The sequence below is a fragment of the Micropterus dolomieu genome, linkage group LG03 (assembly GCF_021292245.1).
Source record: "Micropterus dolomieu isolate WLL.071019.BEF.003 ecotype Adirondacks linkage group LG03, ASM2129224v1, whole genome shotgun sequence".
In the NCBI taxonomy this organism is placed as follows: Eukaryota; Metazoa; Chordata; class Actinopteri; order Centrarchiformes; family Centrarchidae; genus Micropterus; species Micropterus dolomieu.
Genome location: NC_060152.1, coordinates 14,412,908 through 14,435,478, shown reverse-complemented (window position 1 = coordinate 14,435,478; position 22,571 = coordinate 14,412,908). Strand labels below are relative to the sequence as shown.

General features: G+C 40.4%; 4 protein-coding genes across 8 annotated transcripts; 2 read left to right on the top strand and 2 right to left on the bottom strand.

The window, feature by feature from the left end:
- Positions 1-8: 8 nt before the first annotated feature.
- ndufa3 (NADH:ubiquinone oxidoreductase subunit A3) lies at positions 9-1,649 on the bottom strand. Its single transcript, XM_046044354.1, has 4 exons — positions 1,582-1,649; positions 1,236-1,310; positions 358-435; positions 9-208 (listed from the first exon to the last, which is right to left on the bottom strand). Exons 1-4 carry the CDS (start codon positions 1,622-1,624, stop codon positions 117-119), a joined length of 288 nt encoding a protein of 95 aa, XP_045900310.1. The 5' UTR covers positions 1,625-1,649; the 3' UTR covers positions 9-116.
- Positions 1,650-1,663: 14 nt separating this feature from the next.
- tfpt (TCF3 (E2A) fusion partner) lies at positions 1,664-5,251 on the top strand. 2 transcript variants are annotated; one of them, XM_046044353.1, is made up of 7 exons: positions 1,664-1,928; positions 2,256-2,377; positions 2,739-2,861; positions 3,320-3,390; positions 3,472-3,541; positions 4,081-4,239; positions 4,478-5,251. In XM_046044353.1, the coding sequence occupies exons 2-7, from the start codon at positions 2,276-2,278 to the stop codon at positions 4,550-4,552; spliced, it is 600 nt and encodes a 199-aa protein (XP_045900309.1). In that variant the 5' UTR covers positions 1,664-1,928; positions 2,256-2,275; the 3' UTR covers positions 4,553-5,251. The 2 variants fall into 2 exon arrangements, with proteins under 2 accessions (XP_045900309.1, XP_045900308.1); XM_046044352.1 differs by having other exon boundaries at positions 1,665-1,928; positions 2,276-2,377.
- Positions 5,252-5,471: 220 nt separating this feature from the next.
- cnot3a (CCR4-NOT transcription complex, subunit 3a) lies at positions 5,472-15,669 on the top strand. 4 transcript variants are annotated; one of them, XM_046044347.1, is made up of 18 exons: positions 5,472-5,622; positions 6,255-6,325; positions 6,505-6,572; positions 6,669-6,743; positions 6,863-6,952; positions 7,063-7,191; positions 7,462-7,557; positions 7,736-7,952; positions 8,059-8,192; positions 8,874-8,930; positions 9,227-10,160; positions 10,257-10,362; positions 10,478-10,619; positions 11,484-11,592; positions 12,245-12,443; positions 14,345-14,477; positions 14,608-14,733; positions 14,860-15,669. In XM_046044347.1, exons 2-18 carry the CDS (start codon positions 6,301-6,303, stop codon positions 14,956-14,958), a joined length of 2,739 nt encoding a protein of 912 aa, XP_045900303.1. In that variant the 5' UTR covers positions 5,472-5,622; positions 6,255-6,300; the 3' UTR covers positions 14,959-15,669. The 4 variants fall into 4 exon arrangements, with proteins under 4 accessions (XP_045900303.1, XP_045900306.1, XP_045900302.1 ...); XM_046044350.1 differs by having other exon boundaries at positions 7,733-7,952; positions 11,484-11,583; XM_046044346.1 differs by having other exon boundaries at positions 7,733-7,952.
- Positions 15,670-16,816: 1,147 nt separating this feature from the next.
- On the bottom strand, positions 16,817-21,917 carry prpf31 (PRP31 pre-mRNA processing factor 31 homolog (yeast)). The gene is made up of 14 exons (XM_046044351.1): positions 21,760-21,917; positions 20,604-20,819; positions 20,461-20,521; positions 20,281-20,364; positions 20,073-20,170; positions 19,523-19,629; positions 19,211-19,380; positions 18,933-19,090; positions 18,739-18,828; positions 18,354-18,481; positions 18,160-18,232; positions 17,354-17,482; positions 17,162-17,260; positions 16,817-17,065 (listed from the first exon to the last, which is right to left on the bottom strand). The coding sequence occupies exons 2-14, from the start codon at positions 20,817-20,819 to the stop codon at positions 16,952-16,954; spliced, it is 1,527 nt and encodes a 508-aa protein (XP_045900307.1). The 5' UTR covers positions 21,760-21,917; the 3' UTR covers positions 16,817-16,951.
- Between the last annotated feature and the right edge of the window lie 654 nt (positions 21,918-22,571).

Below are 22,571 nucleotides of genomic sequence, written 5' to 3'. Positions count from 1 at the left end.
CACAAAAGTAGAATTAAATAGATAATCTTTATTGTGGGACATTAATGAGGGGAGCAGATATGTAGACACACATGAACAAGAGGAACAGCAGAAGTGTTGACTGTGACAATGTGAAATTACATCTTTTTAAGCCAGTCCAAGTTATTTCCTTTTGGTTCACATGGATGGGCAGGGACATCAGCCATGTTCCCATCATCTCGCACGGGGACTGTATTGAATCAGGATGCAAAGGAAGCTTTAATATTTGATTAAACTTGTATTGAAATAAATGGCTGAAATACCCAGAGCTGTTTCACTTGTGTCAACATTGCGTAGTATCTGACACTCAACCACAACCTGATCAGCAGCAGTGCTTACCTGGGTAGTTGTACGGCACAGCCGAATTGATCATTCCTGTATACTTTGTGATGGGGCTGATGAATGGCAGAAGAACACCTGAGGAAAAACAAGTTTTACTAACTTTACATAAAATATATTAATTACACTTTATAGTGTAGATTGTGTCTACAAAAATCTACCAGTTATGGTCCCCACAACAACTCATATAGAAAAAAAACAGAGAGGGAGAGAGAGAAACATTAATCCCATTATGAAGAGCACTGCTTTATGTTTAAGAATCAATTTACCAGCACTTAAACATTTGCATAAGTTCTTAGCAAACCCCTGACATACCCTGGTGCTGACCACTTCTACACATAAAAAGGCTAGAAATTAAAAGTATTGAGAGGCATCATTTCATCATTGAAGGTCTGACCCTTGGAACAGCCAACCAGAGGACCAATGAGACTCTGAGTATATTAAGACATCTCAGAACATTCACTTTTGAGGTGCTTTTGGTCATCTTCTTGGTTTTAGTAGCTCTGGGGTAGATATGATCTCATGCTGTAGCTTTTGGCTACATTTAACTTAAAAGTACTTTGGAGATGAGATCTAATAACCACGTTATCATGAAATGAAAATTTTAATAAACGGTGGTTTTGAAAGGCCCATTTGTTGTTTAATGTTATATATTCAATTAAACTATCACCAAACTTGTCAAACTAAAGACAGTTGAGGTAAAGTCAATATATACCAGTGGAATCTTATGGTCCCATCATTTGGGATACCACTGATTCTCTCTTATTGACATAATCGAGTACAGTCAAAGGAGTTATATCAAAAGCAAGTTGTACAATGTTGTGCTCTCTTTCTATCACACACACACACACACACACACACACACACAGGTTACTGACCTACAACTCCAATTGCACATGAGGTCAGGATAACAGGCTCCTTGTTCCATGCATTCTTCAGAAACGCTCCGATTCCTGCAGTCAAAAAAAAAAAAAAACAGGCCACATTAAATTCCTCCATAACTGACAGTCCCCCAACGGTGAGCTAACGTTAGCCACAGTTAGCAGCACAGCCAAGGTCACGTTTTTCGTTTTATTTCGAATTGATATCGTTGTGTAAAACTCAGACTAAGGTACAGTTAGCGTAATTGTGAATGTTTAAAGCATTTATTTACGTTATCTGGTGGTCTTATTAAAGCTAATTTCACCGGGTGGATGTACAATAGATGAGAAGATATTCACATACCCGCCATGTTGTCTTGTGTAGTTTCAAACGAGCGGGTGCTCATGGGAAATGTATTAAATACTGACCGACGTATAACTTCTGCGCCCGTCGCATAAAAACATTAGCTTATCGAGAAGAATGTGAAAGAGAAGCTGTCCTTGCTTAGCTTAACGTTTGACTTCAGCCAAGTGAATTTATAGTTAGTATACAGTATGTGTTAGTAAACGCTCTTAGCTAACCTGACTGTGTAGACTACAATAATACACAGAGAAGACTGACTTTATGAAACAGTTTGCAGTGGAGCAGGGCAAACACACACAGCTGCTGCTGAGCAGACGCCGGAGTTTCTGGACGTTTCATTCATAAATGTAAGTACTGGGTAGATTAAAAGTATGTTGCCTACTGTGACATCCCGTCATTGATTATACCAGGGCTTTATTTAACGATTATAGTCAGTACTACTCTTAATTTACTCAATAAAACGGCGCTTATATTTAACAAATGTTACCACGGTAGAAATTAATGTTTTCAGTTTTATGAACAATGTGACCAGCAGGCAAATGCATTTATTTTTGTTTGTTTGATAAATTCCTTAAAATGGAAATTGGTAGAATTTTTAGATTGAACGACACAGCTATAGTGAATTTGTGGCTACACATACTGTCTTTGTAATAATGTTTTTCATGAAAACACAGAATCTTCTCTTACTGTCCAGATGATGGAGGATTTCTCCGGTTTGGCTCTTCCTCCTCTGTTTGGAGGACACATCCTGGAGGCAGAGCTGGAGCCTGGTGGCGTGGAGCTGGGACCAGGAGAGGTAATGTTAATGATCTTGGTAAAGGTAATAGTAGTGTTGATGTGAGTGGAAACATCTAGCTAGTGCCCCATTGTACATGTAGCTCAGTGGGTGGAGAAATGGTCTGCTGAGGTCATTTCTGATTTGTATGTATGAAAAGGTATTTAAAAGTAACAGTAGATAGGCAATGCCATTATTATCATCCAATATAGATATCTGTAACAGTAATGTCTTTAAGCAGCACTGATATTGTTACAATGAAAAGCCACACAACTTTATTATAATATATTCAGCAACAGAAATGTTCTTTTTGTGACAATATTTCCATTTGAAACACTGACACAGGCGGTCAAACAAATAGAAACAAGGTTTTCCTCTACAGGTGGAGCTGGGCCCGGGAGGCGACGAGTTGCTGGAGAGTACAGCACAAGAGGACGAAGATAGAAGGGCTCTTGATAAGAGGAAATATCTGGCTCTGAGCAGGAGATGTAAAGAAATTGAACAGGTGTGTGCATATGGTAAATGGACTGTGCATGTATAGCGCCTTTCTAGTCTTCCGACCACTCAAAGCTTGCTTAATGTGTGTTGTTTTGAACACACTTCTTACTTCATGTTTGGGTTATTTAGTTACTTAATTCCCAAATTATTTAGAGGTATTTTTTCAATCCAACTATAGTTTCTGATATATTTTCATACATATCAGCTGATGTTAGTTTAGGACTGCAAATGCAGGTGCGCAACACTCTTTTTAGAAATGCCAATATGATTATTTTTAAAACAATGATATTTTCAGATTGTGTTGCTTTTCTTCAAAGTGACACATGTCTAGAAAGAAATCCCTATAATTGTAATTCACCAATCAAATATTGGACTAGTACTGATACTACTTGTTAAAGCTCATATCAGTCAAGTACGATTGCGTACTCTCCATCCTGTGATCACTTCCACATGTGTATTTTTCAGGTGAATCAAAAGATTCTTGGTCGCCTTCACCAAGTACAAAGAATCACACGGCGCTTGAAGAAAGAAAGGCGGTACAGTAAAGCAATTTTCTTTTCATTTTCTGAGATGCTTTCCACTTGATGGGTCATCTAAAGATCATGTTAATTTCACAGGTTTCTCATGAAGACTTTAGATACTCATGGAGATGACTACAGAAATGCCCAGCTCACTATACTTCTAGAGGTGAGAATTAAATGGACAGGTGACTGACACATTTAATAGAAGAAAAAAATGCACTTATCAGCCTGTTTACATAATGGCTTAAATAATTCTTTCATAGTCTTTCATACCATGATATTAGTAGTGGGATGGAAGAAAATTTGTCCTGTAAAGATGATGTGGGTCATTTCTGATGTCATTTAGATCTGCATATCTACCTGTCAACTGCACCAATCCATATTTTGAAATCAGTACCCGTCTGCACTGGCATAAACCCATCATATGTCATATTTTCAGTCAGCTATGCTAATATTAGTGTTAGCTCTTTATGTCAATGGCTCGGATTGGCCGGATGCAAAATTACGACCTACTGAAGAAACCTGAAGGACCCATGGAGTATGGATAAATTTCTCTAAATCCAGACCTGATAAAAATATACTAATTAATTATACTTTTTTACTATAGCATTTCACAATGGGAGGATTAACCTGTTATGGTTTATGCCCAAGCTTGTTTTTAATCCCTTTTTATATTTTCATTTTTTTAACCTGTTCATGTTTCAGGATGAGCCTGGAGCCCATTTAGATCCTGCTGCTGGAGTGGAGGATGACCGGCTTAACGGTGTGTCTGGTTCCTCTTCATCTGCAGCGTTGCATCACACTGCTGGACCAAAGAAGAGGAGGCACCGAATTCCACGGCAAGACAAGGATAAAGACCAACAGGTAGTTGAAAATCATTGCTTGACTGCAGTTAATAATTAATTAATACTTTGATCCATCTTTTTACATATGCTCTATGTCTTGTTGTGTGTTTATGTGTGAGTTGGATGAACATGTAGTTGTGGAATGCATTAATGGGTGGTTTTGAATGCAGATAGGTCTCATTAATGTAAGCAATCAGGCATCTAACAGTGCAGGATAATTGATTTACTGTTGACTGAGTTTCTGCTTCTTTTCCCAGACTGAACCAGACATGTCAGTATTGGCAGAGACACAGTTTGGAGAAATGCCCAGCCCGACATCTCTATCTCACTGATCATTGCACTGCCCTGGATATAGGAGCACCCAGTTTATTTTACTGTTCAGTAGATATGCTGCCTCTGTTCAGCCAGCTTTTGCACTGTTTGTAGTTTTACTTGAACATCATGAACAGATTGGAGTCATGTAAGGTAAAATGAGATGCTATCCACCTGGTACATGTATACATTTGTTTTTTATATATTATTTTCTGTTTGTCATATTTTGTACTAAGACACATAATTATGACCAGTTGCAAACTAGTAGTAGAAAACTTTTGTTATTAATGGCTTTCAAAATACATTCCTGGATACTATCAATGATTTTATGATTTTATCTCAGTAAGCAGTAAGAGTCATGATCAGTATTAAAGTATTACAGACTGCTATTTGGTTAGGCTGTATTATTTTTATTTTATTTTAAAGTTTTTAAATTAATGTTTTTAACTTTTAAAAGTTTTAGAGTGCTTAGAAAGGGCTAGTGTGTGCATTTTATCATGTTTACTGACTACTTTTATTAGTGTTCACACGCATCAACGATTTAAGCTTTGATTTATCATGTTTTTATACAATAGCTAAAACCGTTTCAGGCCGAACTAAAAATAATTTGTTTAATTTGCCAAAAAATTATCTGAAATGTCTGTCTTCCTCAGAGGATGGAATTTGCTCTTGTCATGGATGAATGAGAAAATCAATAAAGTAAAACATCTATGAAAATATATATGCAAAGAAGTTAGTTGTTAAAGATAAATGTTTTAAAAATGTTCCAGAAAAACAAACATTTTGAATGTCTGATTTTAGTTTTGGGCTTGTGTCGATCATAATTCATCAGACGGCTGAGCCAATGGGTGGACCCCATTCCAGCGGATGTCTCTCGGTGACAGGCCTGAATTATGTCCAATCAGATCTTGTAGATTCGATTTAGGGCGGGTCCCAAACGCGGAGGTGGGATTTTAGCTACCGTCCATCTTCAGCTACATTACAGTGAGCGAGCTTGTCGAAAAGAAAACACAATTTGGAAGTAAAGAAGACTTTTTGGAATTAGTTCTGGCTGTATTTGAAAAAAGACAAACGAAAGCCCATACCCTAGGTAAATGTCGTAAACAAGTATAAATCTAGATGGTGGGGTTGACCCAGTTTCCCTTTTTCCTAAATTTGGCTAGCAGGCTATCTAAGCTGCTAGCTAGCATTTATGCATTAGCTAGCCAGACAGTTAGCCATATTAGCTTGCAGGTTAACGATTAGAACGGATTCTGATACCTTGTGCCTTTCACAACGTAAAACCACCATATAAAAGCTATACCGGACCCCAAAATAATGATGCATGAATATGACATATGTCCATCAACATGCTCCGTGGTACTTGTTTTGAAACCGGCCAGTTGGTGACCGAGCGAGGTAGACAAGCTAAGGTACTGGGTAGTATTAACGTTAGCTGGCTAAGTGGCTAATTTTAGCTGACAACCATGTCAATCATATTGGTAAGATCAAGATCAGCTAAGTTCACGAATAGATAACGATAGACAGATGGTCAGATCAAAGGTTTGGTTCAAAGCGTCCTTAAATTCTGAAGCGATAACATTTGTGCAACTAACGTTAAGTTAACTGGTGAGCTAGCTGGAGGTAACGTCAGTTCCACTCAGGATGTTCTGATTGCTCTGTTGTAGGGATTGTGTTTTGTTTGAACGATGTGTAGATCCACGTTTTGTTTTCTGTGCATAGCTAACTTTGTGACAGACGGAATGTGGACATTGTCGTAGTCAGAGCCATGGCTGACAAGAGAAAACTACAAGGTAAGAAAGACTACTGGTGAAACTGATGTTGCACAGGATCCATCACGCCGTCAAGCATGGAATTTTGTACAGACTGATTCCATCTAGCAATGTTTTCTTCTTCAGTAAGTTGCGAAGAACTTTTGGTGTTGCACGGATATACATACAACAGTGTTGTACCACATCTTTTATTTCTGCAGGTGAGATCGATAGATGTTTGAAAAAAGTAGCTGAGGGTGTAGAACAGTTTGAAGACATCTGGCAAAAGGTAAGAGATCTTTGCATCCTGCATGTGTTTGATACTCTATTTCAAAAACTGATGCTGTTAAACTGGAAATATCTTGTTTATTTGTCTACATTTTAGCTCCACAATGCAGCCAATGCAAACCAGAAGGAAAAGTATGAGGCTGACCTCAAGAAAGAGATTAAAAAACTACAGGTATGACAGGTTAACAAACACATGTCTTTTCACGTTGTCCCTTTATCTGCGCGCTTGATCAACAGTGCCTATATTTGAAATTAATGTTTCAATATTTTTATTATCATTATTCTTCCCAGCGATTGAGAGATCAAATAAAAACATGGGTGGCCTCAAACGAGATCAAAGACAAAAGGCAGCTAGTCGAGAATCGCAAGCTTATAGAGACGGTATGGTTGTGCATCATTTCCTATTCTAGCTTATTATTGTCTTCGTAAAGTATCATCAGCTCATCAAAACAGTTAACTAAACTAGGCCTATGTAATTTTTCTTTCCTCAGCAAATGGAGCGGTTCAAGGTGGTGGAACGGGAAACAAAAACAAAAGCTTACTCTAAAGAAGGCTTGGGGCTCGCTCAGAAAGTGGATCCAGCTCAGAGGGAAAAGGAGGAAACGGGACAGTGGCTAACAGTAATACATCCACTATTACCTGTAGCTGTTGTACATTCTGGTTGCCCAAATATTTCTTGATAAACTTTTCTGCCTTCTGCCAAAAATTTAAAACTTAAGAATGAAAACAGAACATGTGAAATCTTTTGAAAGAATTGGTCAAAAACTAACAAGAACCTATTAAGTAAAGCTTAGAAAGTAAGGCAGTTTGACAGAAATCTGTTTTTTTAGGAAGACATTTAGATTAAATCCATTAACACTCCTTTTTTCTGACCTCTTCCTCACATGCAGAATACAATAGACACTCTAAATATGCAGGTGGATCAGTTTGAAAGTGAGGTGGAGTCTCTTTCAGTTCAGACGAGAAAGAAGAAGGGTGATAAAGACGTAAGTCCTCCCATCTCATTCTTTTCAAGGACATTTATTTGTATACACTCCGTAAAAATGTTGGAATTCCCCTGTATATATCTGGTGCAGTGTAGTCCAACATAGTCTGGTAAAGGTTTGGTAAAAAATGTTATAGTGTCATAATCAACATGCTTGTCTTCTGCCTGTCATTTAGAAGCAAGATCGTATTGAAGAGCTCAAGCGGTTGATTGAAAGGCATAGATTCCACATTCGCATGTTGGAGACCATTTTACGAATGCTTGACAATGACTCAATACCAGTGGATTCAATCCAGAAGATCAAGGATGATGTTGAATACTACATTGATTCCTCCCAAGACCCGGACTTTGAGGAGAACGAGTTCCTGTATGACGACTTAGACCTGGAAGACATCCGTGAGTAGAACACTGTGGCGTGTTAGGACAATGTTAATCTTCAGTTAGAAAGCAGACGTTAGAGAGGTTATAATGACGACATATCTGTCCTGTCTTTCTCTTGCAGCTACAGCATTAGTTGCGACTTCTCCGTCAGGTCAGGGCAATGTGGAAGATGAGATGTATCTCCACTCCAGCAGCACTCCAACTTCCACCACCTCCTCTTCACCCATTCCTCCATCCCCGGCCACTTGCACTGCTGTAAGTTTTTTTTGTATCATTATAAATTGGGTCAAGGTGTTAAAAGAGATGCTGGGTTAAAAAAAAAAAAGTACATTCTGGCACAATTTTGCATATACCGTAAAACTTCAGTTAAAAGCCTAGTCCCAATTAGACACCTGTCCTGTTTACAGGTCTGGAGGTTTTGACAAATAAATGCAAGTCTCAATTAAAAGCCTGGTCTGGTCCGCCAATCAACAGAATAACAACATTTTAAAAAAATTATAAAATTCAAGTTGACATAACTACAGTAATTTCTTTCTCTCTCCCTCTCTCTGTACATGAGGTTAACCTCGATGTGCTCTCTCTCAGAGCAAGATCAAATTAATTATTCATCATTGATATGTTATAGCATGATTTTGATAAGTAATATTCATACTGGTTTAAATACACAATTTGATAGCAGTCTATTTCCCATTTTTGCTGAGCAAGAGTTTTGTGGGATAGGAATTAAAGGCCTGCCCCATATAGACACCTGTCCCAAATATAGGCAGAGTGAGGATAGTAATTAAAGATATTAAGTGAAGTTTTACGGTATTTCTCTTTTGACATTTGCATTGAGTTAACCCTTCTACAATACCCATTGTGTTATAATCCACTGACTCATTTGCTGAATCAACATTTCAAAAGTGGATTGTCATATCAAGGTATCTCCTCCTATAGGAGAACTCAGAGGACGATAAGAAAAGGGGACGGTCGACAGACAGTGAAGTTAGTCAGGTGAGAGGCTCTCATCTGTGCTGTGCCAGTAGATGAACAGTTTAGTGCTGCTCTCTTCACCCTTGGTCCTGGAGAGTCCCTGTGGCTGAAGGGTTTTGGCCTCTCAGGCACTGAAAAAGAATGAGCTCTTTCTCTGTGGGACCATGGTTGGAGACTTCTGATTTAGTTTGTACCATCTCCTGCAAATTTGGGTCTCCATAGCTCACAGTAAACTTTGCTCCTCATGCATGTACAGCTAGTACAGCCTGGACAGTTGTGTCTGAAATGCCTTTTTTCTGGTGCTTTTTCATTTTCAGTCACCTGTGAAGAACGGCACCCCATCCTTGCTATCTTCCTTCTCTTCCTCCTCCACCACCTCTGGGTCCTCGTCGTCGTCCTCCCTTGTGTCCATGGCGAGCGTAGTCGGAGGTATTTCTGCGATTCCCACAAGCAGCAGTCTTATAGGGAGCTTCAGCAGTGCAGTGCAGCAACATCAGCATCAACCTGCGCAGCAGCAACAACCTCAGCCAGCCAACCAACCGCAGCAGCAGCAGCAGCAGCAGCAGCCGCCACCTCAGACAAAACCCTCAGTCCCCTCAAACACCCCCAGCCCGCCCAGCAACCCTCTACTCCCAGCCTCAACTGCCCCCCCTCTCCCCACACCCAGCACACCCATTTCATCAGCTTCCAACTCTCAGCCCACATCTGGGCCCTCCCCAGCATCCAGTTTAGGACTCGGGCTGGGGCTGGGATTGAGCAAAATTGGCATGACGGGGACCAGCAGTGCCAATCAACAAATGCCTGGTTTAGGCCTGGGGGGTCACCCCTCTCCTTTAAACACAATGGCAGGGCTCATTTCGGGCTCAACACCTGCCCCTTACGCTCAGGCAGCAGCATCAGGAGCCTTGGGTTTGAGCAGCACCACCCAGTCCAGTATTTCAGTGGAGAGCAGCACTTCCATCCCCACCTCTGGCTCCAGTGGAGTCACCACCAACGGGGCGGGGACAGGGCTCGGTTTGCTGGGTTCCAGCCCGGCCCACAACTCTTTGAGCGGGAGCATTTTGAGTCTAGTTCCTGGGCAAAATGTAGCCCCCAGTGCCTCTCAGGTGCCCCCAAGTTCTGTCAGCACTACTCCTGGAGTAGTTGGCCTGATGGGAGGCAATGGAGGGAATGTCAGCGTGGTTGGAGGAATAGGGGTGAATGCGGCTCCTGCTAGACCACCCAGCGGACTTAAGCAAAATGGAAGCACAAGTACGTTAACTTGTTATGCTTGGCATTTGTGTGACTCGACACATAATCTTCTATTTGTGTTGTTTTTTTCCTAACTTTTCCCTCACCCGCCCTCAGGTTACAGTGCTGTAGTGGCAGAGAGCTCCACAGAATCAGCTCTAAGCACACCGAGCCAGTCACAAAGCAGCCAGCCTTCATCTCTCAGTTCTTCAACCAGTCAGCCGTGAGTTATTTGTTGTTCACTCGACCCGAGTCTTCAGTCTCTGCACACTTCTTCTTATTTGTCACATCATGGCTATTAACCCGTCTCTCTGTTGTTCCCACTCTACCTGGTGTAGGATGGACAATGGTCCCAGTTTAATCAGCTCCATCACCCTGCCTCCCAGCTCTCCGTCCCCCTCGTTCTCAGACAGCACACCCGGAGGAGGCAGTCTTCTCAACGGGCCCCACTCCTACACACAGGCCTCTGAGGCCCTCAAGGTGAGGTACCATAGCAGTGTTTCAACTGAGAGATTGCCACAGTCTTCTGTCAGAGCCCCGCATTGCTCTAATTGAGTAGCCTCTATCGCTTACTGTGTGGAGAGATATGGCAGACAAGTTCAGCTGGTTAAGATGGTGAAATGTCAGACTGTGGAATAAAAAAGCTTTCTAGCCTAATTATTACAGGGTATTTGCCCTCATATTGCAAAAAAGGGAGACTTCCCGTCATTTGTTTCCTGATCAGATTTGCCAGTCCTTGAAGAGTGTGAATATTAGACCATTCATCTTCCCTTACTGTCATGATTCACAACGACACTTAAGATCTAATAATGACCCATGCAACCCAATCCATTTAAATCACCAAATGACTATGTTGGTAGTTTTTTTTTTTTTTAGGTACACCTGTTTAGTGCATTGCTGGAGAGCGTTGATGGGCTCAGCTGTAAATAGCATTATTAAAATATCCATGGCTACCCACGAGCCTCTGTCCAACACAGAAGCCCAATGATCATGTGAAACATGAGAAATCATGTCATGCCAAGATATAGTTGGACTTTCTTAAGCAAATGCCCAATTCTCATTTTCTTCACCACAAACACACTATGAAGAATCCAGTGTTGGATATATTAGTGTAGAATGTAGGGCAATCTGGTAGCTGTGCCAGAAAACACTTTATTTAGACGAGTTGCCGAGGTTTGTCTCTTTGAATACATTGCTCTGTGTATGGACTAATACAGGTCATTGTAGCAGCTGTAAGAGTAGTTGGTTTTTACAATTTATTAGGCTTTCCTCTTTCTCCCCGGCTTAATTGGACTTAATGACCCACCCTGTTCTCATGTTGTCTCCATCTCATTCCCACCTCAGGCCCCTGAGCCACTCAGTTCTCTGAAGGCGATGGCTGAGAGAGCAGCGCTGGGATCAGGCCTGGATGGAGAAATTCCCAACCTGCACCTAACAGACAGAGGTCGGAACGGTCAGACATTTTTTCTACAACGACTTACTGATGAATAATAAGCTCACAGTTTTACACTGCAAAACCTACTGAAGAGGAAGGGGCTTACAGTGACATTATGTTTGGAATACATGTGACGTTTTTACTTGACAACTGCAGTAGTAAGTCGTAGTAATGGTAAGTAGAGTTACAGTTCAGAATGTCCATAAATTAGTGAAAGTACAATTATCAATTAAATGTTTGTCAGTTATTAAGTAAACACTAAACATCAGCTAGCCCCACAAATGGAGATTCAGCTTTTCTCATATCATAGGGGTTTGTTTCGTATGATTAGCCAGACTAAGTGAGCATATTTAAGACATCCTCTTTTGTTCTGGTAACTTCAGATCAATGATTATTTTTTACTTAGAGAGTTATTTATCAGTCAGTCAAACAAAATGTCCAAGGTGTCTATAATAAAAATTATTGTTAGTTGAGGCTGTACACTCACAGCATGTAACAAATATTTGTTTTTTGCCAGAAATAAAACTGGGACGTGCTCCGTAAAGAAGTGAAAGTTTGTAAAAAAGAAAAGATTTCCCTCAGCAAGAAAAGACAAAAAAAAAAGGAGAGGCGAGGAGAGTTTTCTTGAACTAAAGAGTTCATGTCTACGATCCTTCCCTTTTTCCTGTAGATATCTTCTCTGGATCATCTGCAGCGCCCGGCACACCCGCCGCCCCTCAGCCGTCCGTGTCGGAAGTCAGCATTCCCCCTTCGCTCGGGGTCTGTCCACTTGGCCCCACCCCTCTCCCCAAAGACCAGCTCTACCAGCAGGCCATGCAGGAGTCCGCGTGGACACACATGCCACACCCCTCCGACTCTGAGAGGATCAGGTGAGGGCACTGCGTGTTTCACAACCAGTGATAGGAAGTGCAAAAACACAGTGCTGGGCTTTAAATCTGTTTTACAGTCATTTAATTAAACAAATGTACATTGATCAAGACTTTGAGTCAACAATACAGCTTTTTCCTCTGTGCCATAGAGCTTCATTTTGAACTATTGAAAACGCATAAATGGGCCACTTCACTGCACCGGGTGACATGTTCCTTCATTATGTCCAGTAGGGATGAGGAGACACCTTTATCAGTTTAACCAACGAAATGATCTGTATGTGTTTCCAGATGGGCGGGGCTTATATAACTCTTGTGTGGGAAGTTGAGATAAGTCTGAAATCAAAATCGGCATCAGCTTAATTGCCAAGAAGGTTTACACATATAAGGAGGGATACAAAAAGGGATACATGACAGACTTTAATCTGATGATTTATCTGTACCGGATAGTTGTTTACTCCAGCCATGAGCCTGTTCACATAAAGAGGCCAGTGTTTGCAGGATATTACCATGGATCAACATGGACAAGACTGCTGGCAAACACAGAGCAAACTATAATATTAGACCAATATGAAGAACTCAACCGCATAATCCAGGTTAAAAGCAACGCATCTGTCACATGCAGGAAAGACATCTGGCAAAAAAAAAACAATCACTGAATGTAAGTTAATAGGCTTATAATATCACTGCCCCATCATTAGGGCACGAGTCAATCTGACTATAATTACATTTGTATGTTCCATAAACCAAATGTGTTGCTTAGGTGTATATTTCTGGTGTGTAAGACAATATTAGCCTTATTCTTCGCTGTTTAGACATCAAAAGTCACAGGCACTGAGTAAGTTCGTTCCAACTAACTTTCAAGAACTTACTGTCAGACAAAAATCAGATTAATTTAACACACAAATGTTCTAAGCATTGTTCTAAAATGATGAAACTAAAATCCATGTATGCCATTAAAAGTGCTCGATGTTGGTCGAAAAGACTGTCTCCACCACGGCCCAAAATTTAGTGAAAACTCTCCTACATTGTACATGACCAGTCTCTGTAATTAAAGAAAGAAATGCAAATCCTAAACTTATTCACAAATTCATATTAAACTTTATTTGAATACCAAAATATGCTCGTAATATTTTGCCTCACATAAAAAGTAGTAGTTAAACTAGTAGTTACACTATTTCTTTTAACAGCTGCAACGGGATGAAATAGACTTGGGAGCAAATAAAAAAAAAAATATATATAAAAACATTTCAAAGCGGTAAGTTACTTTCTTACCCTGCAAGTACAAGGCTTTAGTCTTTCAGTCAGTCTTTGTTGTAGGATGATATCGGTATACAAAAGCATCTCTGTATTACCCACAGTATAAAAGTAGCCTATAAAGCAGATCTACGAATGGTGAAGCCATTTTCCAAGAGAACTGATGGTCATTGGGCGGTAGGTTTAAAGCATTGATCTCTTGTTTCGAACAGAACCTGCTCCGGAGAAGGTCAGCCGTTCAGCATAAGTTACCATGGCAATGTAAGAAGTGAAACACCAACGTAGGACTGAACTTACCTCGCCAACGTCAAATCCTGCTTTGTAGTACAGACTCCTGATGTCTCGCTGTTTTAGGAGATAATTTATCCTTTTTAGAAATCAAAACGTCTTTATTTTTTGGGCTCAGAGCCTGATTGCTGAGAGCCTGAGAATAACAAAAATATAGAGTATTGCCAGGCTTGTCCCTTTAAAGAAATTATTCGTAAATAGCAAAAGAATAACTTTCAGTCAGTATTTTAACTATGACATGGATGCGTATATGGATCTGGTTGGTTTGGATAGTGTAAGTTTAGTTGTAACATGTAAAGGCTTGATCAATCATTTGTGTTCTGGATTTTTAATTCTTTGTTTCTGACTCTGTCCTAAAGGCAATACCTGATGAGGAATCCGTGTCCCACCTTGCCCTTCCATCATCAGATACCGCCGCACCACTCTGACTCCATCGAGTTCTACCAGAGACTGTCCACAGAAACACTCTTTTTCATTTTCTACTACCTGGAGGTAAATATCACGCACACACCCACTCCATTTTTACACCCCTTCAACCTCCCAGTGATGTATTACAAGCTTGCTTGTCAGATTAATGGTGTATTTGGCCTCCCCCTCTCCTCTCTCTCTGTCACACTCTCAGGGCACCAAGGCTCAGTATCTGTCTGCCAAGGCTTTGAAGAAACAGTCGTGGAGGTTTCACACCAAGTACATGATGTGGTTCCAGAGGCACGAAGAGCCCAAGACTATCACTGACGAGTTTGAACAGGTGCAGAATCCACCACAGTTCATTTCCAGATCACGTTTTCTCTCAGAGTTAGAAACTAGAATGTGGATGCATGTATTGATTTGCTGTTTTGAATGATTGTTCTCTCTTCTCTGCTGGTTTCTGCAGGGCACTTACATTTACTTTGACTATGAGAAATGGGGCCAGAGGAAGAAGGAGGGGTTCACCTTCGAGTACAGGTACCTCGAAGACAGAGACCTGCAGTGACGGACAGAGGGACATGAAAAAGGACAGAGACACAAAACGTGCTGCTGTTGACATTCCGAGACTGAACTTCAAACTGTGGATAGAGATTGTGATGTGTAGTAGAAATCCTCTCCTAAAATGGAGACTGGTGTCTGTATAGGCTGCATCTCAACGTGAAGCCCTTGCTCCTCGTGTAGCACTTTGCTTTTGACAAAAATGCCCCATGGGCCTGATCACATGCGTCGCGCTGCACGAGCTGGGAGGGTTCTCACTAGGGATCTGCGTTTGTGCCTGTCTGTGTGCACACTCAGTATGTGGCATTAGGAAAGCCTACCCCATGCATGTTTCTCATGTTTTGTTTTCTTTTTCCGTTTCAACAAAATTCTCTGTACCACCTACCCAACATGAGCCTGGAAGACTTTGACTTGACACAAAACAAACCTTGGATTTGATTGTCGAGTAAAACTGCCCATCTTGTATTTACTGTAATTTGGTGGTTTCGAATGGGGAGGTACAGTGGACATTTAGTCATGGTGTGTAGGACTGGCTTCTTTTAAGACCCTACGATGCCTGTTGAATATGGTCACTATTAGAGATAGTGAGCGGTTATCAATAGTTTTATTGATATTGTCTTGGTCGATAAAAACGCTGATTGAGAGTGACCACAGGGCCTCTCCCTGTGACAGGGAAAGAGTCCTTATTGGACATGGATTAAATTGCTATGCAATTGAACTGGTCTCTGACTCCCTCTTTACAAATAAAATGTTTTTAAGTTAACTTGTCAAAGAAAATGCATTATGGCGCATTCATGTTTTGTGACAAATAAACTTGTAAAATAAATCTTAAAATAGGGTTCGAGACATTAATCGACTTGATGTTTTATTTGAGTCATCATTGCAAAAGACCACGCTAAGCGCAGTGAATGTACCTGTACCCAAATCACCTCTTAATTACTCAATACAGTGTTAGATAATGAATCTGAGTTTGGTTTGAGCCAATGTCCCACCTTTAGTTCTTCTATTCTGTTGTTACTTCATCCTAAAATCCACTGTGTTCAATATACCACCTGACATTTTGAGTGAAAACCCTATACAGTGAATGTGCACTGATAAAACTGTTTACATGTAGAGTGAAAACAAATCCTACAATTCTGGTGGTAGATTAAACTCGTGGATCCAGTAAGAAATGTCTCATCTGCCGTGGTGGTTTATGTGCTACCCTGAAGAACAAAAAGATTTAATCTGGTGTGGGGCAGATCCCACCTTTTCTTGGCCGTTTGAATGGGGAGCGTTAAACTGAATCAGATTTTTCCATTTAAGCAACCATGAAAACTTGAGATCTGTACCACAGTTACAGTTTTATGTTGTGTGTGACTCGTTTTCAGGTTGGTTTTTTTTTGGGGGGGGGGGGGGGGGTACAGCAAAGTTATGAGAGATTTGCCTTTTATAGATTCTATTTTTGGGGCTTTTAAGGTTTTCAGAAAGGGAAGGTCAGTTAAGAAATTGCTAAAATGTGAATTTCAAGACATATTTACAATTTTTTCTCATCACAGTTCTGCATGAGAGATGTCATAAAACAGGGTTATAACAGGATTGTAAAATTTCAATAAATACTTTTAAGAAATTACAAGTCAGTGTGTGGTGTAAAGTCCTGTCATTCCTATATGGAATATGGATCCACTTATTTTCCAAAAATTTCAAATGCGCTTCAATTGGTTTGGTAAATTGATGTTTTAATTTTATTAAATAAAAAACCCCCCACAGATTATAATAAAGATTTGATGCATGTAATTGTGAAGTTTGGCCATTAAGTTATATGGCTAAAGCAAACGTACCAACTCAACATTTTTACCTTCTCTAAGGGAAGACAGGACGCTTCGTGAAGTCTTCACGTTTTATTGAAATGGAAAAAGTAAAAATACAGGACAACACAAATGTCAGATGAATCTGAAAATATACTATCACTTAGCAGTGTCGAGTGCAACGGTCTGTGTGCGGGACGATTGTGTGTGTGTTCACATCTTAGCTTCCTTCTTGACTTTGAGGAACTCTGCCATGTTTGAGAAGTATTTCTGGTTAGCCTCAGCCACCTTCTTCTCTGCAGCCTGTGGGTTCACGATCTCCAGCCCCTACAGACAAGAGAAGAACGGTTGTTAGCTACATTAAACCTTCACTGTGCTCAGTGGATATATTAAAAAAAAAAGAGGATGTTTACTGATATTTACCTGTAGAGGAGTGAACGCCACACTGGAGCTGGTTCCTGAGGAGCGGTCTCTGACTGTGGACTTTCCTCCATACGTCATGCTCTGCTTCTGCAACGTTCTCTGTTGTGTACAACAAACAGCAGAGACTTAGATGCTGAAAAGTTAACAAATTAGACAATGGTGGAGTAAAAAATGAGCCGTGAATTAACTTACCTGGAGGGATTTGGAGATTCTGGCCTTGGTGGCCTCGTTGACCTGAGCCTGTCTGACGCGCCCGCTGCCGCTCTTCCCCAGCTGACCAAGACTGAAGCCCAGATCCTCCTGATATGCATCGTCTTCAATCTGCAGCACCACACCAGAAATTAAGTTTACAGTCTCAGTGCTTAGGCTTCTCAAACAATATAAAATAGTATATTTTTGCATCAAGTTCTGCAGCGTCTTTCCTGAGAGGAAAGCAGTCACTGTGATGAACATACTGTTATAAAACAGCTGGCAAGAGCACAGTGAAGAGAGACTAGTTTACTTAAGTGTTTGTCCCTTAAGTGTTGTGAACAGCCCAGAAATACTGGTGCGATTGTAAGTGAGCTTTCTAGTAGATCTTTCTGACGTTGGATGTTTTCGGTCATAGACTAGAAAAGAACATATATCCCTGTACTGGAGGTAAATTAGACCACTAACTACAGTTTCCATTCTCCTGCTAAAAATACAGGGTCCTTATTCAGAAGCTGAAGCAAGAGTTTTTGGTGGGGATGAAATAAAAAAATAAATAAAACACATGAAACCTCATCTCGCTACAGTGGCTTTGCCCTAAACTGTTTAAATTGCGTTTCTGCCTCTAGGCTGAAATATTAGAGCAATCCATGTCTCTGAGGTCTTGGTGCTGTATCTGTTGTAAATCGAAGAAGAGAGAAGCTACTTTTAGCCATCATCCTTTAAGGAGTAAGAAAAGCCAACCAGAGGAACCAAAGTGAGCAACTCTATCCTCAGTATCAGAGGCATGACAGAAAATATCGTCTGACCTCTGCGAAGGTCATCCTGTTTGCGTGTTTCCTGATCTCAGTCAGGCCGAGACGCTCCTTCATCTTTCGATACCTTCAGAAAAGACAGAGATAGGATACGAAAGGCTTCATAAAAGCAATAAATCTGTATTCTAAACATCTGCATATTGCATTCCGCTTGTCTCTAAATCGATGTGTGATGACTGGTCCTTTACCTCCTTCCTCCTCTCTTCTTCCTCTGTCCGTCCAGCGGGGCTGGCAGCGGTTTGACCTGCTTCACAGGCGGGGGCTCCTGCCATTTATCAAACTTCCTCTCAATTTCTTCTTTTAGATCGTAGCCAACCTGCAAATAATGATACAAATGTTAATGTCAGAGGAGCCCAGAATTAATAAAATTATTCTTTACTATTGCTGCGTGCAAAAACTAATTGTTAAAAATGTTTGTAAACATTGTGTGTCAGACAGGTAATTACAACAAATGGAAAATGGCTGACGTTGTTTTGGTCCTCATTTAAGTAAATGTGGTTAAGAAAAATATTACAAAGTATAACTGAGTCTGTACAGGATTTATTTGTGTAGCATGTGTATTTGGACAGTCACCTTGCCATCTGAACTCTCATGGAAACTGTCCACTCGGGATGCCAAAGTGCATTTTGCAGAAACTAGACGAGCCGCCTTCCTCCGGAGGTCCTGAAAACAAAAAATTAAGACGAGTATCAGCTACAACGTCCTGCGTGCCAAGTTAAATGCACAAAAACACTGCAATGTGTGTTTATGTTATTATATTTACTGACAGGTGGTAGTGACTGCACAACATCACAGTGGTAGATATAGCCAGTGTGGGGAAGCAGAGAGGTGCTGCTGAAGCCGGACAGGGTTCTTCTCTGAGCTCCCAGCAACATCAGGTTACAGGCGGGCATCTTGGAGAGGTTAGTGAGGCCGCCAGCAATACCTGCAGCCAGAGAGAGGAAAAGAGTGATAACAAAAATGATTTGGGATAAGACAGAAAGGACAATCTAAATATATTGACATTACAAATGTAAACCAGAACTGCTCTTTTTGCATCTCTCACCCATGATCTTGGCAGCTGTGGACGCCCCAACAATGATGGACAGATTTGGGGCGATGAACGACATTCTGGACTCTACATATTCATATATCCTGTGTTTAGACTGGTTCAGCTCCAGAGCCATGTCACATGCCTCCTCCAGTTGCTTCAGTTCCTCCTCACTAAGCTGTGTCCTAAAACCATGAAAATACAGTCACAAATTAAGTTATTGATAAGCATTTAAAATGGTCACTGCCACCCTCAGCAGTGACATTGAGGATGCCATCCTGTGGAGTGGAGAGATACTCAGTAAACCACAGTTGTCTGTCTACTCACCCCTGTGTGGTCGAGGCTGTGACACTGACAACCATAATAGTGGCGTTGGTGAGAATTTGCTGCAGAGTTTCATTGGTTTTGCACTTCTCCAGATTGTTTCCCAATTCCTGAGCAGGAAACAAATCAATGAGAATATGATGCTCAAAAGATTAATAAAATAACTGATATATAATAAAAAGGCAGACAGACTAATCTTAAATGATAATTTCTGGTTGTGTAGCAATTCATATTTTAAACATTTATTATAACATCGACCCATTGGGTCAGTCAGTGCAATTTCTTTAACATGAGTGATAACACAAATAGTTTTGCTTTCCTGTAACATCTGTGGTTATAATTTGGAGCCACAGACTTAACTTTTGTGTATAGAACTCAATTATATGTAAACTAATGGCCTTCTGCAGATGTCTTGCCATCAATAACTAAAAATTGTCTTGTCCAACTAAAGATAAATATAATCAATAGTGCAGCAAAGGTAGCAACCCAGGGCTCCTTACTCTCATTTTGAAACTCGGTATAAAAGCTAAATAAACATTTCAACTCATCTCACCTTGACTGTGCGGATATAATCTAGAGAATCTGGCACCAGAGACTCGAGCTCTGGGAACCTCTTGGAGTACTTGTCCCGGGTAAACTTGTGAATGATATCTGAAACCCAGGCAGAAAAAAAATATATAAATACATACACCACACACACACGGAAATACTACATTAAACCGTTAACACTGAGTTTTTATTAACCAGAACAGACTACTTACTGAGCTCATTGTCGATCTCTACTGTGAGATTATTGGCTGCTACAATCAGTCTGTATTCTGGGTCAGCCTCGACTGGACCTGAGACTAAAGGGAAACAAAAATCAAATCAGAAATGTACCAAATGAAATTGAATTCTTGGTTAACATTCAACTGGAATATTTAAATACAAATGGGACTCACCCTCTGAGTTCTTGCGCTGCTTTCCAACATACAACGAAATTTTGTCCATAATCTCTGAAAACTATAGATAAAACCTAAGGTTATACAGGAATGACCAGAACATTAATACTAATATCCGCTTGCTCTCATATGATACAACTCACCTGTTTGCTATTGCGTAGCTTGGCAATGGACGCAACACTCTCAGCTTTACTGTAGTCCACCTCCATCTCCTCAGGGATATCCTCGAGCCCTCCCTCTGTCCTTCCCTGAGTCGCCTCTCCGTCACTCTCCCCCTCCTCTCCCTCTGGATACAAGTCGTCCTCCCCCTCATCTCCAGCCTCCTCCAGGTCTGCCAGGAGCTCGTCCGCCAGGGACATCTGCAATCAACAGCAGAAAGTTTGAAGACAGAAGTAACTGGCTTGATAACCTTAAGCTAGGGTTAGGAGTGTAACTGACTCTACCACGGCATTAGCACTGTGCAACAGTTTTAATGTTTATAGTAGAATATCTACAACAACAATGTATGGAGCATAACATTTTAAACATAGCACAGCAATAAAATCCATATGCTTTCTTTCTGGTCTGTTAGTAATATTTTATTTTCTTAAAATTACAGCTAAGTGAAATAAAAAGTCAATGGCCTATTCAATTACTTATTTGTTGTAAGCGACCATGATCATCCACCCATAGCTTAGACGAATGTATAAAAGCATTAAGGCAGATGCTTAAATAAATCTTGTGTATCACAAGATGGTTAGAGGGAGAATGATTAAAGGAGGGAGGTGTGATTAAAGGACTATGGACCATGTAAGACATGAAAGAGTGACATTTCTCATCTAAAGGACAACATCTCATTTAAAGGAGTCACAAATCAAAAGTATTGGTTGCTTCACACCACTGCTACTTTTTCTCTGCTTAATTTGTGCTCTTGCTATTTGTGAAAGATGTTACTTTCGACATTTAATAACAAACATGCATCAATTAACAAGCAAATACCAATCATTAATGTGAATAATTGTAGTTATGTCATGTGAAACGTCTGAAAATCTTCAATGGAATTAACGTTACTTGGGACCAAAACATGAGCACACAAAATTGTTTTGGTTGTTTGTTTGATGTTTAATAGTTGGACAACAATAAACGTAAACACGGGATAAATTATCGGGCAGACGAAACCTGAATGTTTGCACACAAGTCAAATACAGTGTTTGTATCGTTAATATCTCGTTAAATTTATGTTGGCTAGCTAGCGTTAGCAAACGTTGGTTACACGCAGCCGCTCATGCTACTAAACGCTTTTAAGTAACATAAACTTACCTTTAGTTCAAACTCCGGTCGCCTAAATTAAAAAACTAAACAAATTTGCCTTAAGGAGGCTTCAAGTTCTTCTGGATCTTCTAATAAAACGACTCGTTATACGATGTTTTCCCTGCTCTGAACTGTTGTAGCCTTTGTCGCAGCCTAAATACGTAGCAACACGCGCACGGCTTTCTGGGAAATGGCGTCAATGCGATGCACAAACAGTAGCGCGTTGTACTGGAGATCTTCTTCTTCTTCTTCTTCTTTAGAGTTTATCGGCAGCTTGCATCCATTATCGTTGCACTACCGCCATCTTAGCTTTATTTCCTGTCATGTCCAGTTACATCATATTCTTCTCATCATACCTATTCTTGATAAAAATAAGAAAATATTTCCTCTGCTTTGTTCATTCTCCCCACTTTCCAGTATTTCCTTCATTCCTGTCCCTATTGTTCCAACTATTCCTAACTCTTCCATCATATTTTTCCTCTGTTCTTCATATTGTCTGCAACTCAAAAACACATGCTCTATAGTTTCTGCAACCTGACCACAACCACAAAAACCAGTTGGGTGCTTCCCTATAATGTGTAATGTGCTATTCAAATTACTGTGACCTATCCTTAATCTGGTCATAACTATTTCTTCTTTTCTATTCCCTCCCCTATTCTTCACCGCCCCAACTTTACTTTGTATAGCATATAAATGTCTCCCTTTAGTTTCCATATCCCACTGATGTTGCCATTCTCTAATGGCTTCTTTCCATATTATACTCTTTCCTTCAGACTTTGACAACTTAATATTTTCTTCAATACTCTCTTTTTTAACAGCTT